Source organism: Stigmatopora argus, chromosome 3, assembly GCF_051989625.1.
Source record: "Stigmatopora argus isolate UIUO_Sarg chromosome 3, RoL_Sarg_1.0, whole genome shotgun sequence".
Taxonomy (NCBI): domain Eukaryota; kingdom Metazoa; phylum Chordata; class Actinopteri; order Syngnathiformes; family Syngnathidae; genus Stigmatopora; species Stigmatopora argus.
Window position 1 is genome coordinate 4,092,163 of NC_135389.1, and position 27,630 is coordinate 4,119,792.

A 27,630-nucleotide genomic window follows, 5' to 3' on the forward strand; every position below is an offset into this window, starting at 1 on the left:
ACAACAATCATTCATTCATTTATTTTTTGAACCTTTTATGCTCACAAGGGGAGCAGGGGGTTCTGGAGCCTATCCCAGCTGAGTTCAGGCACCAGGCAGGGGACCAATGTTCCCTCTAAGCTGCGCGCGTGCGCAATTCCGCACTACTCTCGTCTTCTCTGCGCAGCAGCAATCATATGGCGCGCAGTAAAAAAAAATCGGAAGGAATTTTTTTTTTTTAAATTTATTATTATTATTATTTTTTTTACCCCTTTCCCCATGATGGCGCCGTTTAAGCGGCAGCCAGTGGCAGTAGCTCTGTCCACTCTTATGTTTTTCGTGTTTTACAGCATGTTTTACATGAAAAATTAGAGGAACATTGACATGCACCTGCTTGTGGCAGGTGTGATACTGGTGTGCCCATAGCAAGCAATGATGATGTCGTGACCGGATGATTCGCCTAAAGACGTTTTGCCGACGGACGTTTGACAGACGGACAGGTCGCCGAATGAACGTTCGTTCAAACAGCGTTTAATGATTAAATACAAATACTAGTATTTGTTAGTTTAATGATTAAATACAAATACTTGTATAGTTTGTATTTAATCATTAAACGCTGTTTTCAGCTGGATTTGACCGAATTTGAGAGCATTTTGAGCCATTTGGCGAATGGACGTATATGGACATTTTTTTGCCTCCATCGCGACATTTTACCGAGGAATTCACTTCCCTGGGCTCGGTTCTAATGTCCAAAGAGCTCCAGTATTTGTATTTAATCATTGAACGCTGTTTTCGGCTGGATTTGACCGAATTTGAGAGCATTTTGAGCCAATTGCCGAATGGACGTATATAGACGTTTTTTTGCCTCCATCGCGATATCATCGTGACATTTTACCGAGGAATTCACTTCCCTGGGCTCGGTTCTAATGTCCAAAGAGCTCCAGTATTTGTATTTAATCATTAAATGCAGTTTTAGGATGGATTTGACCCGATTGCTGTCATTTTACGGCTCGGTTCTGCTACATCTGCCCGCCCAAGAGTGCTTATTCCCGGACTACCATGCCCGCCCAAGAGTGCTTATTCCCGGGCTGCCATTGATGGTAGACTAACATTGATTTTTACTATAATTTGGACAACACCGGCGGCGGGCCGGATTAAAAATCCTAACGGGCCGCATATGGCCCGCGGGCCGAGGTTGAAAAACTTGTACACACACGATCCGGGGGTGGGGCGAGCGCGCGAATCCCGTTTCGGCGAAACCTCCGTTCGGCCGAAAGAACGTTCGGCGGAACGTCCATTCGGCCGAACGTTCATTCGGCCGAATGAACGTTCGGCGGAACGTCCATTCGGCGACCTGCCCGTCTGTCAAACGTCCGTCGGCGAAACGTCTTTAGGCGAATCATCCGAGTACCGATGATGTCGCTCACACTGGTACTCTGTGCGCTCAGGGAGGTTGTCTTTCTGCTCAGACCAACGAAAAATTAGAGGGAACATTGCAGGGGACACCCTGAATTGGTGGCCAGCCAATCGCAGGGTAAAAGGAGATCGACAAACATTCTCACACACACTCATAACTAGGGGCCATTTAGAGTGTTCCACTTGCCTATCCTGCATGTTTTTGGGATGTGGGAGGAAACCAGAGTACAGACGCTCCCCTACTTACGAACGAGTTAGGTTCCGAGCGATTGTTCATAAGTTGAATTTGTTTGTAAGTTGATTCAGTGCTATATTTTGTATTATAATTTATGTTTAAGGCCTATATAAGTATATTGAAGGTTGATATAAGTGCATTTGTATGTTTAAGGCTTGTATAAGTAACACGCATTGGTTTGTACTGAAAAAAAAAACATTTAATAAAATGGAGAGAATATGTACAGTACTGTATATATAGAGAGAGAGATTTATGTATTAGAAACTGGCCGAAAGAAGCGATCTAACGACGATTGCACAGTTTTCTTCTTTTTTTCATCATAAATGATGCGGTAGCACTGTATGGCATCATTCAATTGATTTGCAAACTTTGTACAACGTTCAATATTTGGGTCCTGCTGCTCGATCTTTCTGTTTATAAATGGTACTGACGGTCGAACGATTCAAGTGGTACATATATGTGCAACGCTCACCACTGTCACGCGCATCAAGCTTCGTTATTATTGCCACTCGTTTCAAATGAAATGGCTTGCCTCTTCCTTGCAACTCCCTCAATAGAAGCCTTTAGCTTTTTACCAACCATATTCAATAATGGATGCATGAGATATTTAATGATACAAATGAAAAAGGTTCTTTGCACATTGGAACTACATTCATGCACTTCCGCATTGCAACGAAGAAGAAGGTAGATGCTGGGTGAGCTGAGCTCTCACAGCGCCAGGCGTCGGTATTAGCGGCGGAAAGAAGTACTACTCTGAAAAAGGCGCGAAATACAAAATTGGACTTACGAACATTTTTCGACTTAAATGCAATTTGCAGACATGTTCGTATGTACCGTTGTTCGTAAGTTGAATGTTCGTAAGTAGGGGAGCGTCTGTACCTGGAAAAATCCCATGCAAGCCCAGGGAGAACATGCAAACTCCACACAATGGACCCACCTGCGATTGAATCCTCTCCCCCAGAACTGTGAGGCCAACGCGCTAACTATTAAACAACTTTGAAAAAGGAAGCACTATTGAAACAATCTATAAGTAACCTAAAGTAAACCATTCACAGTAGGTTTGAACTTAAAAGTGTCAAGGATGTCAGCTTCAAAACTAAACTTGTTGGCCAATATACCGCCAACTTTCTAGATAGTACCAAAACATGCCACAAGAAGGCAAGCGGGGTTCGAATCACAAAAAGGTGACATATTCGCGGATGCAGGTGTGCAACACTAAATGGTGTTTTTGCAAGCACCTATCCACCTACCACCTACCTTAAAATTCTCTTGCCCTCGGTGCTGTTCCACTGGTCACAGTAAATTAATTACATGCTTAACTCACGACATTCATTTTCACAATAGGAGCATTCCAAAGTTTTCACATCACAGCAGTACCTGGGTCTCATCGAAAGACGTCTCATCCCCCATTTTCTGAACCGCTTTATCCTAAATAGGGTCGCGGGGGGGGGGGGGGGGGTGCTGGAGCCTATCCCCTTTGACTTCGGGCCAGCCAGTTGGTGGCTAGTCAATTGCAGGGCACAAGGAGACAAACAACCATTCACGCTTACGCGCATACCTAGGGGGAATCTAGAGTGTCCAATCATCCTACCACGCATGTCTTTTGATTGTGGGAGGAGACCAGAGGACCCGGAGAAAACCCACACAGGCCCAGGGAGAACATGTAAACTCCACACAGGTCCTCCACTGTGAGGGCGACGCGCTAACCACTCATCTGCCGGGCTGCCCATTGAAAATCTACATATGCTATGAATATTTCATATCAGTCGCCTCATGGTGAAGAGGTTAACTATCCTGACCTTGATGCGGGAAGGTGTGGGCCCGATTCCCACTGGTGGCGGTATGATGGTGAGTGCCAATGGTTGTTTGTCTCTCTGTGTGTCCTATGGCTGACTGGCGACCAGTCTAGGGTGTAGTCTGCCTTTTGCCTGAAGTCAGATGGGTTAGGCTCCAGCAACCCTTTCGAGGATGCGCGGTATGGAAGATGAATGAATATTTCATACTGGAAAATAGTTATTCATTTAAACTATCTGTGTGCTACACAACTTGTGCATGTTTTTGGATATTTTGGGGGTCAATTTTAGAAAAGGGGAAAAATGATCAAAGTAGAAATCTGTCAAATTGTTCCTTAATTTTTTTAATGTTTTTTTGGCGGCTAAAAGGAAAATGTTTACTGTTTTTGTTCTTCACAGACATACAATGATCTTTTTATGTCATTTTCTTACCTGACATGCGTGTTACTTCTGCCTTCATCACAGTGTCTCCGGTGTTGGTGTGACACGTCTTTATCAGCTGATGTTACATGAAGGTGTGACTTACCTGTCAGAATTGACAGGCAAGTCCCGCCCCCTTCTGTACATTCACCAGTGAAACTCTAATGAAGGCAGAAGTCACATGCTAGAACATGTCAGGAAAGAAAATGACCTAAAAAGATCGTCTCTGAAGAAGGAATAAAAAAGGGTTACATACAGAAAGGAGACAAAATGAACTTAATACAACTAAAGGGAAAAAAGCATTATTATTATTATTTAAAAAGAGAAAAATATGTTATTTTTTATTTATTCTTTTATCTTGCTAGTTTGTTTTCAATTTATAGTCATGAAAATAAAAATCACACTAACAATTATTAATTTTATATAAAGTTATAGCTCAAGGGACACTAAATTGATGACAAGTGTGCCAGAACAGCAAAATCAAAACATAATTTAATATAACAATAGATGGTGTATTTTTTCTTTGCATTACCTTTTGTGGTAGATACAGAGGCACGGCAGTCTGGCTATAGTGTCTCCTTGCTGAAGTTCTTCAAGACAGATCACACACTCACCGGCATCGCTCGCCAACACATCATCTAAGGTGGCAAGCACATATAAACAGCTCAAACTATCTACTTTCACCACCCAATTGCAGGGTCATTAAGTGAACAAAGGGCCACTGTGGGTGGAGGTTTTTTGTTCAAACGAACATGAGGATACCTTTTCACCAATCTGGTGTCTTACAAGTGTATTCAGTTGGTTGCAATCAGGTGCTCCTTGTTTAAGCATAATACTCATTGGTTGATCTGTCCCTATTGTTTCGGTTGGAAAAAAATATCAGGACCCATAGCAGCCCTTTGTGGAATAATTGCTACCCCTTACCAAATGGCTACATTTATGACTTAGTAAAAACAACAATTAACCTTTTAAAGATAAGGTTGCTATAGCACATAAAGTAGACATTGAGATTGACAAATACATTGGAAATCTATTCTCATGTGACAGTTACTTTATTTGAATATTGTTTTTTCTTGGGGACATTTTTCAAGACTATACTTTTCTGTGTCAGTCAGTCAGTATTTTACTGTAATTTTGTATTTTATGACATTTATATAATATATATGCGTCTAATGAAATGGTGCGTGCTTTGTGTGTCTAAAATACAGAAATAGCACTCGTTACTGACACTGCGGCGTAAAATACGGTGCGCCAAATAGGCGTGAAAATATGGTGTATATATATATATATATACACTGCAAGCATGTACTACATATTAGTTGATCTGCGTAGCTGCATCCTTTCCTGAAGTCACCAGAAGGAAGCTTTTCAAAGCATACAATGACATCTGGATCTAGGCTTCCATGGCACACAATGCATACAATTAACCTGCATAGCAGGGTCCTCTTTTGAAGGGATTGGGAGAGTGGTTTCCACAGCAGACATAATGTCTTGGTAACCTGCTATAATAGAATTGTGTTTCAAGAACCCTATAATTTCAGGGGGTACTTCACTGAATTTGATAGATTGGTTGCACTGAGCCACAAACTTTATATGTAAAATAATCAAACAAGAACAAAAAAACCTGTTTAAATCCCATTTCACTGTTGGCCAGAAAGCCAGAGTTGCTTCCGAGTGACACCATGGGCAGACGGCCACTTCACCAACTGTGTCATCTTCCGTTTAGTTTCAATACTATAGCGGCCAGCGTTTTAGTTTTTTTTTGCTACTAGGACTCAGCACTGGAGTAATATATATATATATATATATATATATATATATATATATATATATATATATATATATATATATATATATATATATATATATATATATATATATATATATATATATATATATATATATATATATATATATATATATATATATATATATATATATATATATATATAATTTTAAATAGGGGTGACCCTACTTCGCGGTTTTTCGTTTATCGTGGCCATGTCTGGTCTACATTAACCCTGATAATCGAGGGATTACTGTAAATGGTTAACTTGTCTTGTGTAGGAAATTGGTACAACATGAATACTACCCCAACCACCTGATGGTGCAGTGGGTATTCCGCCTCCCTTTGGTGTGGGCAGTCTAGGTTCGATTCCCACTTGGTGGCAGTCTAGGTTCGATTCCCACTTGGTGGCAGTGTGAGTGGTTGTCTATCTCTCTGTGTGTCCTGTGACTGACTGGTGACCAGTCTAGGGTCCTTTCGCCCGAAGACAATTGGGTTAGGCTCCAGCAACCCCAGCAACCCTTTTGAGGATGGGCGGTATGGAAAATGAATGAATGAATGGATGAACACTGTCGATACAAGCACATATTTTTCCCTTCTAATCGAGTGGTGAACTAAGTGAATTGAACACATAAGGAAGTGGAGCAGCCAATAAGGGTGTTCAATCGTTTTAATCCAAATATTTTCCTTAAAACTGCTTCGACCGCCAATGTATGTTTTTTGGGGCAAGGAATTAGGTGCAGGCTAAATTGTTTGTAGTTGTGAGTGTGAGCGTGAATGATTATTTAATATTGGTTAATATTGAAACTGGAACCAATATAACAAGCTTTACTCAGTGTTGTTGGCCCCGCCAAAAGTGTACTGTGTAAAAAAATCCTAGTGTTAATCTCATATGATGAATTATTAGTTTTCCAATCGCCATGCTTGGTTGTATAATTGAGGGTCGTAAATGTAATATATTTACCATTCAGTAGATCTGATGTGAATGGACCCCAAGAGGCTTCCGTGCGGGCTTTCTTCCTTCTCTCAGTCAAAGGGGCTGTGTTATGGTGCTTCAGCCTCTGGTTTGAACTTGTACCGTAAAATCTCATGTTCTTTGAGACTTACTACTTCTTTCATATTCCATAAATACAAGGATGGTAAAGTGATTGCACATACATCTCACAGTTCTGATTTCGAGGATTCATTGCCCGGTGGGTATAAACCATCCTGTGTGGGGTTTGCATGTTCTCCTCATTCCTGTGTCGGTTTTCTCTTGGCACTGCAGTTTCCTCCCAAATCTCCAAAACATGCATGGTAGGCTGTTTGAACACTCTAAATTGTCTGTAGTTGTGAGTGTGAGCGTGAATGATTGTTTGTCTCAATGTTCCCTGAGATTGGCTGGCAAACAAGTCAGGGTGTCCTAGTGCACAACCCTTGTAAGGTTTGGTGGCGTGGAAAATGAATGAATGAATGACAAACACAATGAGTAGTACTCTACATACTTTTTTCAATTGAGAGATATGACCACAGCCGGCTCCTGTCCTCCCGTTACATTACTTTTCAATCCACATGTTACATAAATTATATATATAATTTTGTAAAATTTCAATATTTATGGATGTGTGTCTTGATAGTTTATTTTTTAAACACTGACGAGATTCTACCATCTAGTCATGTGTGAAAATGCGTAATAGTATATATTGCAATGTATAACTATACTGTGACATGTTTTTAATAAAAGTGCTGGGTCTTAAACATTGATTTTTAGCTAATGAAGGCAGGCAGTTCCTACTATATTAGCATTGAATTAAGTCTACGTTATGGAGTAGAGCGCCATATACCAAACATACTGTCAGACATATTTTTGAACATTAATGTAGCAACAGTACCAATGCAATAGCACACATAAAATACTGCTCTTCTTACGAAAAATCCAAGTTGCAAACATAGTTCTGGAACCAATTATTTCATAAGTAAAAGCACCACTGCATGCATGTAACTTCTGGTTTTCTGAATCAACAGAATTTGCCATTGTAGTGTTCTAGGTAGAATCTAGGGCAGATTAGGACAGAGGGATAAACTGTGAAGTGCACTAAGAGACAGGAGACATATGCACTGACTGCAAATCAGCTTAGTTGCTCAAACAACGTCCCATCAACCTGCTCTCCCTCACATCCTATTTTCTATTGTTCATGGTAGCAATCCCTGTGTCTCTCATCCCTTGAAAGCATCGAAATGAGATTGCAATAGAACCTCTATGACGCAGGCCTTTGCTGTTGTTCACAATTCTCCAGTGGGCAGATCAAAAGAGGAAAAGAGGTCAATTGATTCCTAAAACACTACTGATTGACTGGCCTAAAATTGACAAGGTCATATCAATCCTTCAACACTTTGCTGGCTTAACTTCAAGATCTACAGTTTTTATTATATTCTAAATTTTCTCTTAAGTCATAGTCTTTCATGTTCAGTATATATTTTTGAGCTATATCTGCTCACTCTTTGTTTAAGATCGTGGCCTGAAAATATACATTCGCTGTTCATTGCAGTGCAGATACAATTTGTATTCAATAAAAACAGATTAAATTATTATTTTTCCAGATGCCAAATTAATTAGATTTGGCATGTTTAAAACTATGAAATGTGAAAATAACAATTCTAATAAGGGGATGTTGTTAAAGATAAAGTTTAGGGTTTGAACAATTTGCAATTTTCGAATTTAAATTCCAGAGATCGCCAAAAGTTATTTTTTCCCCCCAGCGATCCCAAGGACCCACAATCTTGTGTGTCAACCCCACATTTACCCGAATATTGGCCATTTTTTTACTATCCCGTTGAATTCACCAATCAGAAGCGTCTGCGAGTTGTGGACGGATCACGGACAACAATAAGCTAATCTTGGGTTTATCACTTATCATACAGATGACCACTGTCTGGCTGATGGATATAAACCCACATTGAATCCTTGTTAGACTTACTATTCTGATAAAATTAGGGTGACAGCAATGTTCCCTCTAAGCTGTGAAACTGCACAATTGCGCACTGGTCCCACACTCTCAGCGCACAAGAATACCTGTCCAGCGCAGTGAATGCACTGCAAATGAATTAGACAGCGGCGGTCCGTGCATTTCAGCCAATCATAGTTGGTGAAAGAGATTATGTATACCTATGCCTGCGACAAGGCAATGACGTATCCCTACGCCTGCGAGAAGGCCTTGGTGTCACCAAATCGAATTCTGATTGGTTAAAGCAACAGTCTTATCGACGCTTGTTTAATGCAGCAAAGCCTGCAGAACTGATTGTGAAGGCTTTGAGGCAGATTTCTGACCCTGGCAAAAAATAATGGCTGAAATGTGATTGGTTATATGAAAACACACATCTGGAAGCAGTGCAACCCGGGAAAAGCAATGAAAGGAAGCTAACAGACAATTTGGAATTATTTATTTAGTATTCATGGACAAAATATAATTAACATCAGTCTGTGATTGAGATTTTCTTAGGCCAGCAGAGAAGGCCTTGAAGGCCCTGACGGCACACCACTGGAATTAGATATATATAACTTTTTTTCTGTGACATTTTGCTGTGTCATTCAGTGAGTGACAGGTGTCCAGCCAATCATAGGATACGATGTAATTAGGCTAATCAGCCAATCACGGAATTGACAGTAGGCGTTAAGTGACGCTAATGCTAAATCTGCTAAAGTGAATCACGGTGAGGGAGGGAGGAAGGGGCAAAACGTTTGGCAGTTGAGAAAACAATACACACATGTAAACACAGCTTAACAACTTAAAATAATGTTACGTTTGGTTAAATATTGATCCATTGACGATTGCCTTTGACGACCTTTCATAATTTACCTAAAATGTATCGTAAACCTGTGCAATAGAGTCGTGAACACATTGATAACTTCTTCTTTTGACTTGCATGGAGAATCAATTCCTTGGGCCAATGATGAAAACGAAAAAATAAAGTTGCATTACGCTCACTCGTAAAAATTCACGAAAAATCATATTAGAACAAAGGTCGAAGGCACAAGTACAGCATCATGAAGATGCAACTCCTTTCAATTGGAGACCAGCCAAGTGTTGGAAGATACCCAAAGGAGAGCAACTCTATCAGGTCAATTTCAAAATAATTAAAATGCAGGATGCTACAAGTGTATTTATATTTTGGTTGATTTTTGAGACATTACGCTAAGTAACTTGAATTTCTTTCGTATCCTGACACAAAATTTTCTTTTTGAGGCATTTTGCAACCTGAATAATTCGTATGTAGATAATATTATAAGTAGCGGTACCACTGCAGTTGCCTTTGATCACACAATCTGTTTGTTTGCCCCCTGAGATTTTGGTTGTACTTTGCGTTTGAACGTTTTCAATATTAAAAAAAATTGAGTCACCACCAGACTGTCTGACCTCTCTATTTCCTTGCACCTGGGTACTTGCTTTGATCTCACCTGCTGGTCTGTTACTTGTGGCAATTGCGATCTTAAATTGAGAGTGTGGATTTTCACGATGACACGACTGGTACGTTTAACCTCATAGAGCCCCAACTGGTTTAATCATTTGAACTTCACCAGCTTTCCCAACCATATCCTTCTTTTAACTCAGCTCAAAGTGCCTGCACAATCAAACATAAATGATAAAAGCTACATATATCTATGCACAAAAGTGATTCTGCAAAAATAACGAGCTTCACACCATGGCAGAATCCAATGTGCACAAATACATACAAAATAGGATATAAATGCCTGTTCCAAAGCTCATATAAAAGCAGTATGGGATCATTGAATGAAATCAACGTGTCAAAACTGTCAGAAAATAATGTTGTCTTGAATGCTCTTGAATCAAGTAAATGTATAGGAAGTTAAAATCCGAGCAAGTATAGGAGATCTAGTATACACCTAACATTTAGTAGACAAAATCCCTGATTTTACACAAATCTCATTTCATCTCATCTCATTTTCTGAACCACTTTATCCTCATTAGGGTTGCGGGGGGTGCTGGAGTCTATCCCAGCTGACTTCGGGCCAGAGGCGGGGGACACCCTGAATCGGTGGCCAGCCGATCGCCGGGCACAAGGAGACGGACAACCATGCCAACTCACACCCATACCTAAGGGCAATTTAGAGTGTCCAATCAGCCTACCATGCATGTTTGTGGAATGTGGGAGGAAACCCACGCAGGCCCGGGAAGAACTTGCAAACTCCACACAGGTGGACCGACCTGTATTTGAACCCAAGATCCCAAAGCTGTGAGGCCGACGCGCTAACCACTCGCACCACTGGAATGCTCTTTGCACAAAACATTGTCCTTTTCTAGTGGATATATGAACTATACTTGTGTATCTCATACACTACACCCAGTATAAGATAGAAGCACTCTAAACTTTGATTAAATATTACAGTAATCCCTTGATTATTGCAGCTTCAACTATTGCAGCTTCACTACATCGCGTTTTTTTTTCTTTGTTAATATTTTTTTTGTAATTTCAGAAAAAAATGAAAATCCACACTGAAACTCGCAAGTGGAAGCCACTCCCCTGTCCTCCGCTTGCTACTAGAACTTAGCACTGAAGTAAAAAAATGTGTATTTTTTATTATTATTTTTAAATAGGGGTGACCCTACTTCGCAGTTTTTCGTTTACCGCGGCCATGTCTGGTCTACATTAACCGCAATGCTTTTTATTACAGCTACTTTTAAAACTTTAATTTCTTTCAATTGTTGGGAGTACTCACAGCAGGTACTGGGTAGTGTTGTCCGGTATAAAAAAGAGTCGCGGGGAGGGCTGGAGTTAACTCCCTGTTAACTATTAACACCAGGTGGGGGACACCCTAAATCAGTTGGCAGCCAATCAATCGCAGAGCACAAGGAGACAGACAACCATTTATGCTCACACTCATACCTCAGGCCAAATTAGAGTGTTCAACCAGCCTATTCTGCATGTTTTTGTAACGTGGGAGGAAACCGGAGTCCGCAAAGAAAATGCACACAAGTCTGGGGAGAACATGAAAACTCCATACAGGGAAGACCGACCTTGGTTCGAACCCTTGACTCCAGAACTGTGAGGCCGACGCGCTAACCATTTGGGCACTGGGCCAATGTATTGTATGATATAGAAATAGTTATTTATAAATGTAATAATAATAAAATATAATAAAAATTGTTCATCATTTTTATCATTTTTTATTTGTGTGCTATTGTGTTGGTATTTTTGCTACATTAATGTCACATCTTAGATGGTAACACACAAAGGGAAGAGTAACTTTTTTATCTGATTTCATATTTCACTCAAGATTAAATCAGTCATTAAGCAAATAAAGAGCTGAGGGGATGCTCACCATTGTATGAGAGTCGAGGCTTGCTCAGACACATGATGAAGTGAACTTCCATTTCACTGGATGCCACAGATTTTGAACAGACAGGACACTTGAATCCTAAAAGAAAATCACAAAATATAAGTTTAAAAAAATCACACAAAGTGATATAGGGTCATTTACCAAGAAAGACTGAGTATTTCATGTCAAAGCAACTTCTGTTATGAAATGCTAATAAAATGATTTTTTTCCCCTTTGGAATATGAAATTTAAGGAGTTGTCAATGAACAAAGCAGCAATTTAAATTGTTTGATAAGGCTAATATAATGAATGAATATACAGTAGCAACTCTAATTACGGATGCTTCTAAAAAAATTCCAGGTTACAATACCCTTTGATATGCAAATTTCTGTTCCAATACACGAAAACAAGATCCAAGTTCCGAAATCCCCCAAAGCACAAACAAATTTCCTGTTTTTGTCACGGTAGCGTTGCGTTCTCCTTGACAATTTTCCTACACTCCACTGGCCTCTCATTGGCTGTGTAACAACAACAACTCTCTATTGATCGCCATCTGTCATCAAGGAGTTCTAACAGGTTTTTCCCCCTTTTTTAGTTTTTTGAGTGTGGTGAAAGCAACTTTGTTCTTTTGTTCTTTATTTAAAATTACTGGTGCGGCTGAAATGGCCCTGTTATCCTTCGATGACTGATACAGCAAGGAAATACGCCCAAAACCCACCACACGGGCCTCCTAGTACTTGATGGCAGGATTTGTTAAGGCATTATTGGTGAGAAAGAACTCAGATGTTTACATTATCCTCAGTAAATTGAGTGCATTTTCCGTGTATGCTACACACAGTAAATTTCATATACACACAGATGAGTTTCAAGCAGAACCATCACCAGAGATCTTAAGGGGGCATATAAAATGCATGTGATTACACAATAATTATTATTCTGTCTTGTTTACATTTTGAATTAGCCTACAGGCTGCTCAGGATTATTATGAGGGTTGATTTGTAGCAAACGGAATCCCTCCGACAGCACATACAAATAAGACAGTTCGCCTCTTACGCTGTTTTAAGAACATCTGTTAGGGTTATTTGATGTTTTGGTTGGTTTGTTTGCTTTTCGGCTCTTGTGTCCCTCTGGGATTCCCTTCCTCTCGTAACCAGCTGCATGTGATTGATAATCCGTCCTTGTCTGTCTATTTAAACCCTGTGTTGGAGCCACTCCCAGCTGTCTCCGGGCCAGAGGCGGGGGAGACCCTGAATCGGTGGCCAGCCAAGGGCACAAGGAGACACACAACCATGCACACTCACACCCATACCTAGGGGCAATTTAGAGTGTCCATTCAGCCTACCATGCATGTTTTTGGAATGCGGGAGGAAATCGAGGTATCTGGAGAAACCCCACGTAAACCCGAGAGCTCCTTCCTCACAGATCCGAATCTGGGATTGCACTAACCACTCGGCCAGCAGGCCTCCTAAAATGCCGAAATTCAGGCTCTTGAAAAGAAAAATCATCTGAAATTACTTAATCCGTTGAGCAGATTCACAAATGCTGAAAATTTGTCCGTGCCTCCTATTTTCAAATGAAGGGGATCAAACTGGATCTGACCAAGCGGTTTGCCCTATACTTTTCTACTTTGGACAAACTTCTTGGACATTTCCCCTTCATGGTATTGCACATCCACTATCAAAACTGAGGTGAAGTGGAAATGAATCCGTTTAACCAGGACACGCCATTGCAATCCCTGCTTTGAATGTGTATTGAGCACGTGATCTATTGAACCAAGAGGACACTGATGAATGGCAGAAGCTAAAACTGTCGCAAAGTAGTGATATACCGAGTCAAATTCTTATGTGTGGTGTTAGTATTAATGTTTAATAATTGCGATTGTGAATGTGGATGTACCATCATGTTGCGTGTACTGTGATCCTTCACTTTGCGGCTTCAACTAAATCACAGATTTTTTTCTGAAAAAAAAGCTTCATAAAAATGTGAAAATCCACGCTGAACCTCGCAAGTGGAAGCCACTCCCAAAAAAATGTCGAGTAGCGGCCGTCATTTTTATCCAAGGATAGAGCTTTCTAAGCCATTGTGAAGGTGGATTTTTATCAGAAATGCGAGCCCCGTGTGACCATAGTCTGTGGCACTTATAGAACTTGCACAGGGCTTCTCAGCGACTTGAGGGTGAGCACGTCGGCCTAACAGCTTTGGGTTCAAATCCAGGTCGGTCCACCTGTGTGGAGTTTGCATGTTCTCCCCCGGGCCTGCGTGACATTTCTCTGGGTACTCTGGTTTCCTCCCACAATCCAAAAACATGCATGGTATCGGACACTCTAAATTGCCCCTGGGTATGAGTGTGAGTGTTTGTCCATCTCCTTGTGCAATGCGATTGGCTGGCCACCGATACAGGGTGTCCCCTGCCTCAGTAGTCCGGGGGGCGTCCGCGCCAGCCTTAGACGAGGCGTGGGAGTGGCAGTGGCCAGTCCGGGGGGCTGTTACGTCCACGGGAGACGTCGAGGCGAGGAAGGAGGGATTAGGACCCAGTCGCGGGGAAGCAGGTGAGGACGAGGCAAATGGTGCTCATAACCAAAACTTTAATAACGTAGGAGGGACCTTACAAAATAACAAGGACTTGTGAAACGAAACATGAAACCAAACCGGACTAGGGAAAACACATGGAATCGAGGAGCAAGGTAGCGTGGATGCATCGTAAGGGAATTTAGGCAGACGATCCAACAATGACATTAAACTCAGTGGGGTTTAAATAGACAAATCAGGGACTAATTTCGAATCACGCGCAGCTGCGCGAACACAACGGCAAGGCAGGAGGGACAAACGAGAGTCGGGAAGAAACAATAGCAGGCTACTCCTAACATGTTTTGATATTGTATGGGCGCAAAAACAATGTAGTACGTATAGTAGGTATAATACAGTGATCCTACTTCATGTTTTTTTTAATTATCGATTATATTAACATGTCTTGTCTGCATTATTCGATGTGAGGTATTGGTTCTATGATTTTTTGTTGTGGTTTTGTTGTTTGGGTTTTTTTCCTTGTGTGACCTGTCCTTGCGATTGCCCATTGAGTTAATTTGTCATTTCCCCACCCCTGCTGTCTCTCCTGCTCGCTGCCTCTCGTGTCACCCAGATGTTTCTAATTGTCTCGTCAACCCATGTCTATGTATTTAAACCCTAGGTATTCATCAGTTGTTGTTGGATCGGCTGCAGTTCATGCCTGTTTCTGCCCTACCCTGTAATGTTCCTGATTTGTGTTCATGTCCAGGGCTACTTATTCCCCCCATGTTTTCCATGTAAGGTTTGGTTCATATGTTCATTCAGTTTGTCACTTTCCCCAGTCTAAGTTATTAAGGTTTCCTAAGCCGCCTCGTGGTGTAGAGGTTCACTTGCCTGACTTCGATGCAGGCAGGCACATGCTCAATTCCCGCTAGTGGCAGCATGATTGGGAGTGCGGATGGTCATTTGTCTCTCTGTGTGCCCTAAGACTGACTGGCGACCAGTCTAGGGTGTAGTCTGCCTTTCGCCCGAGGACAGCAGGATTAGGCTCCAGCAACCCCCGCAACCCTTTTGAGGATGGCCGGTATGGAAGATGAATGAATGGTCCAACCACGCTCTTTGTTCACCCCCTCGTAACATTCAAGAAAAGACTATAGTCTCAACATAGCATGATACAGGGTAACCCCAGAAAAACAGGCCCAATTTGCATAGGTGCCATTTTTCCAAATAAAGAGATTGCAACTAATACTAGTTTGTATATGTTTTAAATACAATGCATTATGTTGTCGGGAAACAAATACAATAGTTATACCTACAGTCTCTTTTTATTCTAAAAAGGGAGCCCATCCAAATTTAGAGCCAATTTATGCAGTATAGGTACATATACTCTGATCCTTCACCACTTTGCGGCTTCCACATTCCGGCTTCAGTACATTGCGTTTTTTTTTTATCTTAGGTATAAAAAAAGTTCAAAAATCACACTGGAGCTCGCAAGCGAAGACAGGGGATAAAAAATGACAGTGAAAAATAGCGGAAGTGACGGCACCGCTTCTTCTTCAGTGCTGAGATGGGTGGCACTCGTGCAGAAGTTAAATTTCACCAGAGAAGAATCACGAATAATAATACAAACAGAGTTGTGCCTTTTCTTTGGATTACATTACATATATTTCACATCGCACAGACTACGCCAAGCTTTTTCCAGCATTGTATGGATTTGGAATCAGCGTTGAAAATGCCTCTTAAACATCAAAATTCATGCTGAAACTCGCAAGAGAAAGACAGGAGATGAAAAATGGCGGTGAATATGGCGGTAAAAAATGGCGGAAGCGCTTCTTCTTCGACGCTGAAATGGGTGGCACTCAAGGGTGGTTGCGTATCCAGAAGAATGGCGTGCCAAATAAAACAACGGAGACGGACGGCCTTTTGTTCGGATTCCATTTCGGAAGGTGGAATAAAATCATCGTTAAGAAGAACATCCTATCAGGAGAAAATGAGTCCTCTGGATACCAACATGATTAGAACCAAAGCCAAGACCTTTTACAATAGCTTATCTCCTGACGAAGACAATTAAGATAAACCTCAACTTCGTTCCATTGCCGCGAGTGAGCCTCCTCGGCCAGTAGACCGGGAGGCAGTGAAACGTGCCGTCGAGAAAGAGCTCCCTCATATAGTTCAAGAGAATGGTTGGAGCAAGTTTTTAACATGGATGAGGATGCCTTCACGGACATTCTTATTCAAAGATGAACTTAACGTGTGGATCATCATGTGTGGGAATGCTGCTGGCTTAATGTTAAAGCCAACCTTAATCTACAAGTTTGACCATCCTAATGCTTTAAAAAACAAGAATAAAGTCATGCTGCCTGTCTACTGGATGAACAACAGGAAAGCCTGGATCATAAAAGCCTTCAAAATGACTGCTTCTTAAACTGTTTCTTCCCGAACGCAAAGCTGTACCTCGTTGAATGGGGCCCGCCGTTCAAGGTCCTCCTTCTACTGCACTGTGCAGGAGGACTACCTTTTTTGTCATTATACAATTATAATGGACTTGGACTAAAACTCCCATTAACCTGTTTTTGCTGTGAGTACAGTTTTTAAAGTATTTTCATTTTGTTATATGGAATATGGAATATTTAGATATTAAAACATTAGTCTTTTTATTTGTCTATAACTGTAATATTTAATAAAAACACTTCTTGATATTTGCAATAGTGTATTTTGAATAGGCACGAAACCGTAGTATAGTTGTAATAATAGGGCTGATCCTACTTTGCGGTTTTTCGATTATCGCGGCCACGTCTGGTCTACATTATCTATTATATTCAAGGGATTACTGTATAGCTCAAAACAATCTATTTACACACAAATGGTGCAGAGAAATAATGTACATAGAAAATATCCAACAATACAACAGAAAGACTATATAAACCAGGGGTCTCGAACTCAATTTACCTGGGGGCCGCTAGAGGCCGAGTCTGGGTGAGACTGGGCCGCATCAGGATTTCCACAAGAAAAGCACTGATAAAACTTTCCAACGTTATCAAATATCTTTATTTTTTAACAAAAAATAATGAATTAAATAAATTAACTTAAAGATGAATAAAAAATAAATCAATCAGTAATATAAAACCAAATAATACTAATGAGCATACAGTAGATATACACTGGCTGGCTAAGTAGAGAAAATGAATTATTTTTATTCCGTTTCAAATGTCTGTATTAACAGCTCTTTAACCTTTAACTTTCTGAACTTGAATGGAACATTGAACATGAAATATTCTGAACACGGCTTCTTTTGCCTACTCCTTGCTGCTAGAGACCTGGCAGCGCTTCTTCTCACATAGTCACATTTGGCTTGAGGGAGGAAGCAGTGGAGACCCTCAGTAGAGCTTGAAGATGCTCATCAGTAAGTCTGGACCTGTACTTGGACTTATTGAAGTTCAAGGTGGAGAAGAGCTTCTCACACAAGTATGTGCTCCCAAAAAGGCACATGGTCCGCTTGAACCTTCGGGAAAGTTCAGGGAAGCTGGGGGTCAACTCTCTCAAAAATTGCCCAAGCTTGTCTGCTTCTCCACTCACCTCCCTGAACTTGGCTTTGAGTGCAGAGTTGCACTGCAGGTCAATGAGCTCCATTTGAAGCTCAGGAGGGGCATCTTGCACATCAAAGGAGAAGGGGTCCGCAAAAATTTGAAATGTGGCTTTGTGTGTCTTGAAGTCTGCAAATCTGTGATCAAATTCCTCCTGTAGCTTCGAAATGGCCTCAACATACTTCTCACCACTGAATGGTGTGCCTGCATCCACGAGAGCCTTGCATGCTGGGAAATGGCAAAGGTTTGTCTGAGAGAGCTGGGCTTTCCATAACACAAGTTTAGTGCAGAATGCTCTCACGTTGTCATAGGCAGCACTGACAAGTTGCCCCTGGCCTTGTAACTTCTTGTTCAGTACATTAAGCTCATGTGTGATATCAACAAGAAAAGCCAAGTCCATGAGCCATTTGGGATCACTTAGCACAGGATCAATCAACTCACAAACGGCGTAGCTAGCTTTGACTGCTGCATTACTGTCTTTGGTAGCCTTCTTGAAGAGATCCTGTTGCCTCAGAAGACGTGTTTTAAGACTGGCAACCTGGTTGGCTCTCTCATCTCCCTGGTATTTTTCGTACTCCTCAGCATGTCTCATAGTACAATTACGTTTCAAATTGTATTCCTTGTGCACCGCAACTTTTTCAGTGTAAATGAGACACGTCGGGGTGCCCCTGTGTTCAACAAAGAAATATTGCACTCCCCACTTTTCTTGAAACTGTCTGTGCTCATCACCGACCTTTCTCTTCACGGCAGGCTTTGAAAGAGACATCTCTGGGGCTCTGTAATATGTTTTTCCACTTGGAATGAGTCTCGGGTTGATCTTTCACATTCAGTCGCGCGGGTTTGTGGCGCATGTGCACTTTCGCTCTCCGTTTCAATCGCGGAGATGGCTACAGACACTGACACAGGCTGGATCACGGATCATAGCGCCTCATTCAGTTCTATGCTGAGAGCAGCGGAGGAGTGTGCGCGCCGAGCGGAGGGATCGGCCTCACGGCTTCTCCTCCGCCCAGCTGATTGGAGGAATGAATGAGTGAGTGAGCGAGGCACTGGACAGCCCGGCCGATGTCCCGCCCTCCAGAGCCGTATACCTCACCGTGATTGGTTCATTCAGCTCCGAACCAAAGTTCCCTCTAATTTTTTGTTGGTCTGAGCAGAAAGACAACCTCCCTGAGCGCACTGAGTACCAGTGTGAGCGACATCATCGGTACTCGGATGATTCGCCTAAAGACGTTTCGCCGACGGACGTTTGACAGACGTGCAGGTCGCCGAATGGACGTTCCACCGAACGTTCATTCGGCCGAACGGAGGTTTCGCCGAAACGGGATTCGAACGCTCGCCCCGCCGGATCGTGTGTGTACAAGTTTTTCAACCTCGGCCCGCGGGCCATATACGGCCCGTTAGGATTTTTAATCCGGCCCGCCGCCGGTGTTGTCCAAATTATAGTAAAAATCAATGTTCGTCTACCATCAATGGCAGTCCGGGAATAAGCACTCTCGGGCAGGCAGATGTAGCAGAACCGAGCCGTAAAATGACAGCAATCGGGTCAAATCCATCCTAAACCAGCATTTAATGATTAAATACAAATACTGGATGATATCGCGATGGAGGCAAAAAAACGTCTATAGACGTCCATTCGCCAAACGGCTCAAAATGCTCTCAAATTCGGTCAAATCCAGCTGAAAACAGCGTTTAATGATTAAATACAAATACTAGTATTTGTATTTAATCATTAAACTAACAAACACTAGTACGACCTGTCCGTCTGTCAAACGTCCGTCGGCGAAACGTCTTTAGGCGAATCATCCGGTCACGACATCATCATTGCTCGCTATCGGCACACCAGTATCACACCTGCCACAAGCAGGTGCATGTCAATGTTCCCTCTAATTTTTCATGTAAAACATGCTGTAAAACAAGAAAAACATGAGTGGACAGAGCTACTGCCACTGGCTGCCACTTAAACGGCGCCATCATGGGGAAAGGGGTTAAAAAAAAAAAAAAAAAAAAAAAAAAAATTAAAAAAAAAAAATCGATCTTTCATATTAAGACGGGGGCCGCAAATTATCGTCCCGCGGGCCGCAGTTGGCCCGCGGGCCGCAAGTTTGAGACCCCTGATATAAACTGTATACAGGATAAAAGTTTACACAGCACAAAAAAATAATTATATAAATCCACAACATCCAAACACACTGTTTAATAAGAAAACCAGACACTGATTGCACCATACACCAGGACAGGTGCTGACGTCAAATAAGTTGTTCATGACCATTCACTGGAGTATTCACACCAGAGAGATTTCTCTAGAAAGTTGAGAACATTAAAATGACCATTTCATTTCAAACTAGTTTGAGAATATCACTTATACCACACATTCTGACAGGCGGGAGCATTTGTGTTTCTTTGGTAATCGATGACAAGCCCAGAATACAAGCAGCATCAGGGGTTATGGCAGGTTCCAGAATTTATTCACTATAGTTAACACTATGTAACCTTAACACAATAGTGTCCAGTCCACATCCAAGTCATTATCTTCCTCAAACTATTGATATATTTACGTTGATGATTATTATTTTACTGGGTTCTCATTTCCCTACTTCTGACTGGCACTCATACAGCTTTTTTCCATACATTCTCTATTCCTAACACTTATTAGATCAGTGACAAGTAAGCCACAACAACTGTGCAGCTGACATCCAACTTGTTATTCCCGTGCTGTGAACCCAACAAGGGACTGCAGTAATGAAAGCCTCGGGGCCTAAATTTCGTCAGCAGTAGATGTTAGTACATCCTATTGGTGTGCACCTCAAAACTTCCCATTTGGATCTCTGCACTCCTGTTGTAGCCAACATCCACTGGGATCTCATCTCTCATCTTATTTTCTGAACTGCTTTATCCTCACTAGGGTCACGGGGGTTGCTGGAGCCTATCCCAGCTGACTTTGGGCCAGAGGCGGGAGACACCCTGAATTGGTGGCCAGTCAATCGCAGGGCACAAGGAGACAAACAACCATTCATGCTCACACTCATACCTAGGGCCAATTTAGAGTGCCCAATCAGCCTACCATGCATGTCTTTGGAATGTGGGAGGAAACCGGAGGACCCGTAGAAAACCCACATAGGCTCAGGGAGAATATGCAAACTCCACAGAGGTGAACCGACCTGGATTTGAACCCAGGTCTCCCACTGTGAGGCTGACGCTATCCACTCAACCGTCGGGCCGCCGTGCACTGGGATCATGTGGCTTATAATTTGTGTACCCGTAATAGTTATGAAGGTTTTGTACTAACTGAAAATTCACAAATTCACCTCAATCTACCATACAGTTTTCCCTCGTCGAGGTTCTTTCCCTTCTTCCTTAGACTGTAATCATTGAGCTAATTGACTGAGCCATATTTAGCCACAGGCTTATTAGTGTAATTTCACACAACAGGTTAATGACCAACAGAAGCTAAGCAACAGTCCTTTTGAGGAGGGGAGGGGGTGGAGGGGCTTATATACAATGTTGAATTCAAAACTGACCTACCGCAATATTATGAGTATTTGCAAGTAGGTCTAGTGTTTACATCTTTAAGCCAAATATAAACATTAGAAGTGTACGTCCTGTATAATACAATTGATTGAATGCTTTTTATTGTCATTATACAAGTACAATGAGATAGTGTTATATGTAGTAATATATATATATATATATATAAATATATATATATATATATATATATATATATATATATATATATATATATATATATATATATATATATATATATATATATATATATACGTATATGATAAAGCGGTTCAGAAAGTTAGATGATATGTATAGGTATATATAAATAATATATAATGATGTTATAGTATGCAAGATAGAGTAAGAGCCACACTTATAAATATGAATCATTAATTACTTCTCTATCAGTTTAATTAAAAATGAGCAAATCCAATGTATCATTTTGAACCATTTTTTTCACATTGCCCATGTCACAAGGCAAAATGCGTTTCAGCACGGTACTTACAACCATTTTAGATGCAATGTACGTTTTGGTTTCGACGTGTGGTCACGGCTACCCTTCAAAGCCCATCCATCCGCCGTTTGTTTTCAAGATTCCTGTCGTGTATGTGTGCGCCGCTCATGTCTACCGTATGGGGTGATGCACGACAATGAACGCTCGATGACAGTCATTCGTGGAGGTGTGGCGAACGCTCTTACCGCTGTGAGCACTGAACCAGCGGGGAGCGATGTGCAGGGGCAAGGTGTCAGCCAGCGACCCCCGGGACCTCAAATAAAGCACCCCGTCGGCGTGATGCCGTCCACCGCCACCGTCCTGGTAGCCTGCTCCGTGAGAGGCGGCAGGAATGCCCGTTGAGCCTCCTCCAGCTCGATCTGAGTCCCTGCCTCTGGGAGTGTAAAAGCCGAAGGGCACAGTGGGTGTTTGGTCGATCCCCATCGTGGCCATCGTGGCCACCGAGCTCACCGAGCGGCTCCGTAGGCCCATGGTGCCACTCGACCGGTAGTGGCCGTAGTGGGCCGATGGTGGTACCGCGCTGTCATCCGTGGAAACACCGGGAAAAGCACCCCGGGACCGCCCCGCCGTGCTCTGTTTCCCCCCCATCCAACAAACGGGGGTTGTTGGTCGAATAGGAGGGGGCTCGACTCGATCCGCAAAGGGTCGAGGGAGCCGTAACAGGCTGTCGCCCCCTCCTCTCGCTTTTGTCTGCCCCTCGAGGCGCCTGCCTGCTTCTCCTTGCGCTCGCGGCTGTGTCTGACTCCGCAAGCTCGTCAGCTATGACTCTGTGCAGACGCAACAGCTCGTGTCCCCGTTGAGCGGATCATCGGCCAGGGCGAGCGTCTGGATTCAGCTCTCCCACAGACAGAACCAGGACGAGGCAGACACGCTAAATGACGCAGAGATCCCAGGATGACAGGCTCACGCAGACGGGCGCGCATGTACAAGGCTTCTCCTGCTTGTCCCAGGTGATGAATGTGGTGTGCCTCGGCAGGCGGCAAGCGGCAGCTAAATAGCAGCGCTGCAATATTCGCTCCCTAGCTTCCGTCTCATCTCAGATCAGACATGTCTTTTGTGTTCGATCTGGTAGCCACCAGTCTTTGATATTTTCATTTTTGGAAACGCAGGCAGTGACAAGAAAAAAAAAACAAAGAGGATTGTTTTTGTATGCGTTAGAAGTTACTAGGATTACGAACTCATCACGGGAAAGTTTTAGGGTACGACGTTGTCCCTTTACAGGGAAAGCGACTTTTTATTATTATTATTTTTTAACTCTGGGCGCCTCGACGGATGAGTGGTTAGCACTTCGGCCTCACAGTAGGGGTCCTGGGTTCAAATCCAGGTCGGTCCACCTGTGTGGAGTTTGCATGTTCTCACCAGGCCTGCATGGGTTTTCTCCGGGTACTCCGGTTTCCTCCCACAATCCAAAGACGTGCATGGTAGGCTGATTGGACACTCTAAATTGCCCCCAGGTATGAATGTGGGCGTGAATGGTTGTTTGTCTCCTTGTGCCCTGCGATTGGCTGGCCACCAATTCAGGGTGTCCCCCCACCCAGTCAGCTCAGAACTACCAACAATACAAATTAATTTAAACTTGGGGGACTGACTTTGGACGCTCATATTTCAGTGCAGGTGAAGGCAATACTAGAGGCCTGATCCATTTTGACTGGGAGGCTGCCAGTCATTCCAGTCAAAATGTACTGGACGTCTTAAGCCGTCAATGGCAGCCAAATTAACACGGAAAAACTGTTGTACAGGATGGAGCTGCAAGAAAAGGTGTTCTAGGGAGGCCAAAAAGAATGTTGGTAGGTGTTTTTTTAATGGAAATCGGGAGCAGTTATTGTAAAAGATAAGGATACATAACATACAGGGAGTCAAAATAATGGAAACACTTTATACATCTCATCTCATCACTCATTTTCTGAACTGCTTTATCCTGACTAGGGTCGGGAGGGTGCTGGAGCCTATCCCAGCTGATTTCGAGCCAGAAGCAGGGGACACACTGAATTGGTGGCCAGCCAATCGCAGGGCACAAGGAGACAAACAACCATTCACGCTCACACTCATACCTAAGGGCAATTTAGAGTGTCCAATCAGCCTACCATACATGTCTTTGGAATGTGGGAGGAAACCAGAGTACATGCAAACTCAACACAGGTGGATCAACCTGGATTTGAACCCAGGTCTCCCGCCAACGTGCTAACCACTCACTCACCTAGATACCCCACCTTATACATATATACGTATGTATATAAAATGTTAAAGTTGTTTCCCTTATTCTGTCACCCCCTGTAGGCTTCAATAGAAATGTATGACAAATTGCAGTGATCCCTAAATAGGACAAAATAAAGGAAAAGATTGTAAAGTACCCTTTAAAAAACTTTCGGGTATATCAAACAAGTACAGTGGTACCTCGAGATACGAGCTTAATCCGTTCCGTGACTGAGCTCGTATGACAAGTTACTCGTAACTCGAGGTAAAGTTTCCCATTGAAATGAATGGGAAACAAATTAATTCGTTCCAACTCTCTGAAAAAAACACCAGAAACAGGATATTGGATTGAAAAAAAAGTTTTATTTCTTATAATTCGCCATATATTGACAAAGTAATAAATAACGAGTGGTTTAATAGAAATAAAGTGTTTAATCTAACTAAAATTGGGCAGATTTCGCCGAGGGGAGAGGGGCACAAAAGGGGCGGGGGGCTTCGTTTTTTTCCTTCCACACAACGCACTCGTAAACGGAACAAACACTCCACCCTCACGTTCGCTATCGATGGGCTGTTTGCTGTCGTACTATTCCCTTCAAAATATTCCGAAAATGATGCACACAAATGTCCTCACAATCGAATAACGCACGACCACTTGCCAACGAGCAGCAGTCTTTTATCAGCGATCGCGCCGCTGCTCATGTTGTTGTTGTTGTTGGGCCACCTCAGGCGCTTGAGGATTACCCTCAGCAGCGCTAGAGCTGTCACTGGAACGCGGATTAGTTCATCCAGGGGGTAGCCGGAGGTGTGGGGCAGTGCGAATATCTCCGGCTGGATGAAAAACGTAGGGCGCCACGTTCCTGGGTGGCAGCTCTGGGTGGTTTTGTTGGATTCGCATGGGAGCTTCGGGGGCGCTGGCTAGCGGCTCCTTTTAGCTTGTAGCATCTGTGTTCGCATCCCCTCGAACGGCGCCTAGTGCCATTGCCTGTCGGCGTTGTGCGCACGAGTATACTTCATTACCCAGAAAGCCCTCTTTTCACCGCGCATGCGCGTTGTGCGTTTCCTGGTCTGAATAGCTCATCCGGTGCTCGTAAATATTGTTATACACGAAAGATATGCCAAAAAAAATGCCATGGCAACCTGGCTTGGTCGCATCACGAAACTTTGACCGCATCACGGGCGAATTATTCGATCGAAATTTCCCCCGTAAGACGAGCATTCCGTATGACGAACGGTCGTATGACGAGGTACCACTGTACCTGCTGTGGTTGGATTGTGCAGAGGAAAATGATAAGTTAAAAAAGCAATTAATTTATTATTCAAGTTGATATTTCTTATGATTTCTCTTTTAACCTTTTCACAAACACCTCGCTGGTAATGTTCTCACCATATGCAAAATTATTAGGATTACACACATTGTTATTTTGGTAAATAAATAATGATGTCAAGAAAAGAAGCTGGTCTGGACACATTGAAATATTTAATCAATGAACACAATTAGTATTGAATAAATAATCATAGACAATTTACAAAAGGTGTGATAAACGTGAAATAAATTTAGGTCAACAGCAGAGGGAGACATTGCAGAACATGACTAACAGCTGGAGGAGGAAAAAAAGGATGAATTCTTATTTATTCATTTTCTGAACCTCTTGTCCTCAAAAGGGTCGCGGGGGGTGCTGGAGCCAATCCCAGTTAACTATGTTCACCAGGCGAGGGACACCCTGAATCTATGGCCAGCCAATCGGAGAGCACAAGGAGACAGACAACAATACACGCTCACACTCATACCTAGGGGCAATTTAATAATAATAATAATAATAATAATAATATCGGACATAGGCTTTGTCATCATCATTGACTCGACAAAAAAGCCTAATTGTCATCATACCCAGCAATTGCGTATGACGAAATTGGTAAATTTAGTGTTCAACCAGGCTACCCTGCATGTTTTGGGGATGTGGGAGGAAACCGGAGTACCCGGAGAAATCCCATGCGAGCCTGGGGAGAACATCCAAACTCCACATAGTGAGGACCCACCTGGGATTGAACCCAGAACTCCAGAGCTGTGAGGCTGACATGCGGCCCACCCACCCAATTCTTATTCAATGAATTAAATATTAATGGAAACATATTTGAGTGTTGATAACCTTGTGCTGGTCATTTGATATTTTACCGTGTAAGCAAGTCACATCAAGTAAAAATTACGGGGAACAATTCGCTTTGCCCTGGTTAAACTGATTACAATTGAAATGTTGCCTTGTAGCTAGCTATTCATCTGGTGTTGTGAAAGTAAATATTTTAATTATATAGTAAAATATGAAGCAATGTACTTTAATTTGCCAATACTTTAGAGGGAGAATGTTCATCCTGTGTACTGCAAATGTTCAATACAATTTGGTTACTTGACTGACAGAAGATTCTCGTGGCAGTAAAACCTTTTCTGGATTCATTAAGTTGTTTGGGTCAAGGGTGTCCTTGATGTTCTGCATCACCTGCATAGTCATGGACCCCATCTCTTCATAAAGCAGAGCTCGCTTACCCAAACCCACTCCGTGCTCTCCTGTGCATGTACCGTTCATGGCTAGGGCCCGTCTGCCGAGTAAGAGAAAAGTTTAGTTTTTCAGGTGAGACAGAAAGAAAAAAGAAAAAAAGTGGATGATGTGAAGCCTTTGGAATTAACGAGATTTCTACACGGCTACTGTCCGCCATGGCTGACGCGAACAACAACAAACATCTCTCTCCAAAACTTCCACTCGTCTCTCGTCCCCTACCTCTGCTCACTCCCACGGTGCAATCAGGAGCAGTAGGAAAACACAACTTCAACATTAGAACTCGATTCGTTCCAATATTTTAGACACTGGGCGCGGACAGATGGCTATACCTTGGACACTAACTGAGCGTGACTGTAACATATATCTTTAAAAAGCCCTGTAAGGTCACGGACGCCAGGGCAGGCAGCGAACTAGATATCAAGTTTGTTTTATTGTTTCTACAACATGAACAATTTATATGAGAGTCTATTCTTTAAAAAAAAAAAAAAAATCAAATACAATTCCGCCCACAACACGACTTTTATATGTTTTTTTCCTTTCATTTAGCATTTTTTGGCTACTTATGCTCAGGTGCATCTTAAAAATATGATAATTGCAATGGGCTGCCTTCTATCCAACCTCCCGCTGGGTTACCTCCTATATAAATACAGGAGTGTCAACATGGTTTTAAGAAAATTGGATTTGGAGAAATTCAATTTAATTCAAAGCTCTCAGGCCAATTAATTTCTTTCTTTTTTATATACATGGTCATTTTAGCATATCAATTTCCCTGAAAGTAATGCTCATACATCCCACAATGTAAAATCATAGACCAAAGGTAAAATCTATTG

General features: G+C 42.3%; 2 protein-coding genes and 1 long non-coding RNA gene across 4 annotated transcripts in view; 1 reads left to right on the top strand and 2 right to left on the bottom strand.

Moving 5' to 3' along the window:
* Positions 1-23,224, bottom strand: part of znrf1 (zinc and ring finger 1) — a 29,732-nt gene extending 6,508 nt beyond the window's left edge. The window contains exons 1-3 of one of the 2 annotated variants that reach the window (XM_077596543.1): positions 22,241-23,224; positions 11,949-12,044; positions 4,376-4,481 (exon numbers count right to left, since the gene is read on the bottom strand). In XM_077596543.1, coding sequence (XP_077452669.1) covers positions 4,376-4,481; positions 11,949-12,044; positions 22,241-22,643 — 605 coding nt within the window. In that variant the 5' untranslated portion in view covers positions 22,644-23,224. The remainder of the gene's footprint in view (positions 1-4,375; positions 4,482-11,948; positions 12,045-22,240) is intronic. The other variant, XM_077596542.1, reaches the window with a different exon arrangement.
* The window catches only part of LOC144071438 (uncharacterized), a 28,074-nt gene continuing 22,978 nt past the window's right edge, over positions 22,535-27,630 (top strand). The window contains exon 1 of the long non-coding RNA XR_013299631.1: positions 22,535-23,005. This is a non-coding gene — a long non-coding RNA (uncharacterized LOC144071438). The remainder of the gene's footprint in view (positions 23,006-27,630) is intronic.
* The window catches only part of ldhd (lactate dehydrogenase D), a 33,770-nt gene continuing 31,846 nt past the window's right edge, over positions 25,707-27,630 (bottom strand). Inside the window, exon 12 of the mRNA XM_077596538.1 lies at positions 25,707-26,840. Within this exon, the coding sequence (XP_077452664.1) occupies positions 26,633-26,840 (208 nt within the window). The 3' untranslated portion in view covers positions 25,707-26,632. The remainder of the gene's footprint in view (positions 26,841-27,630) is intronic.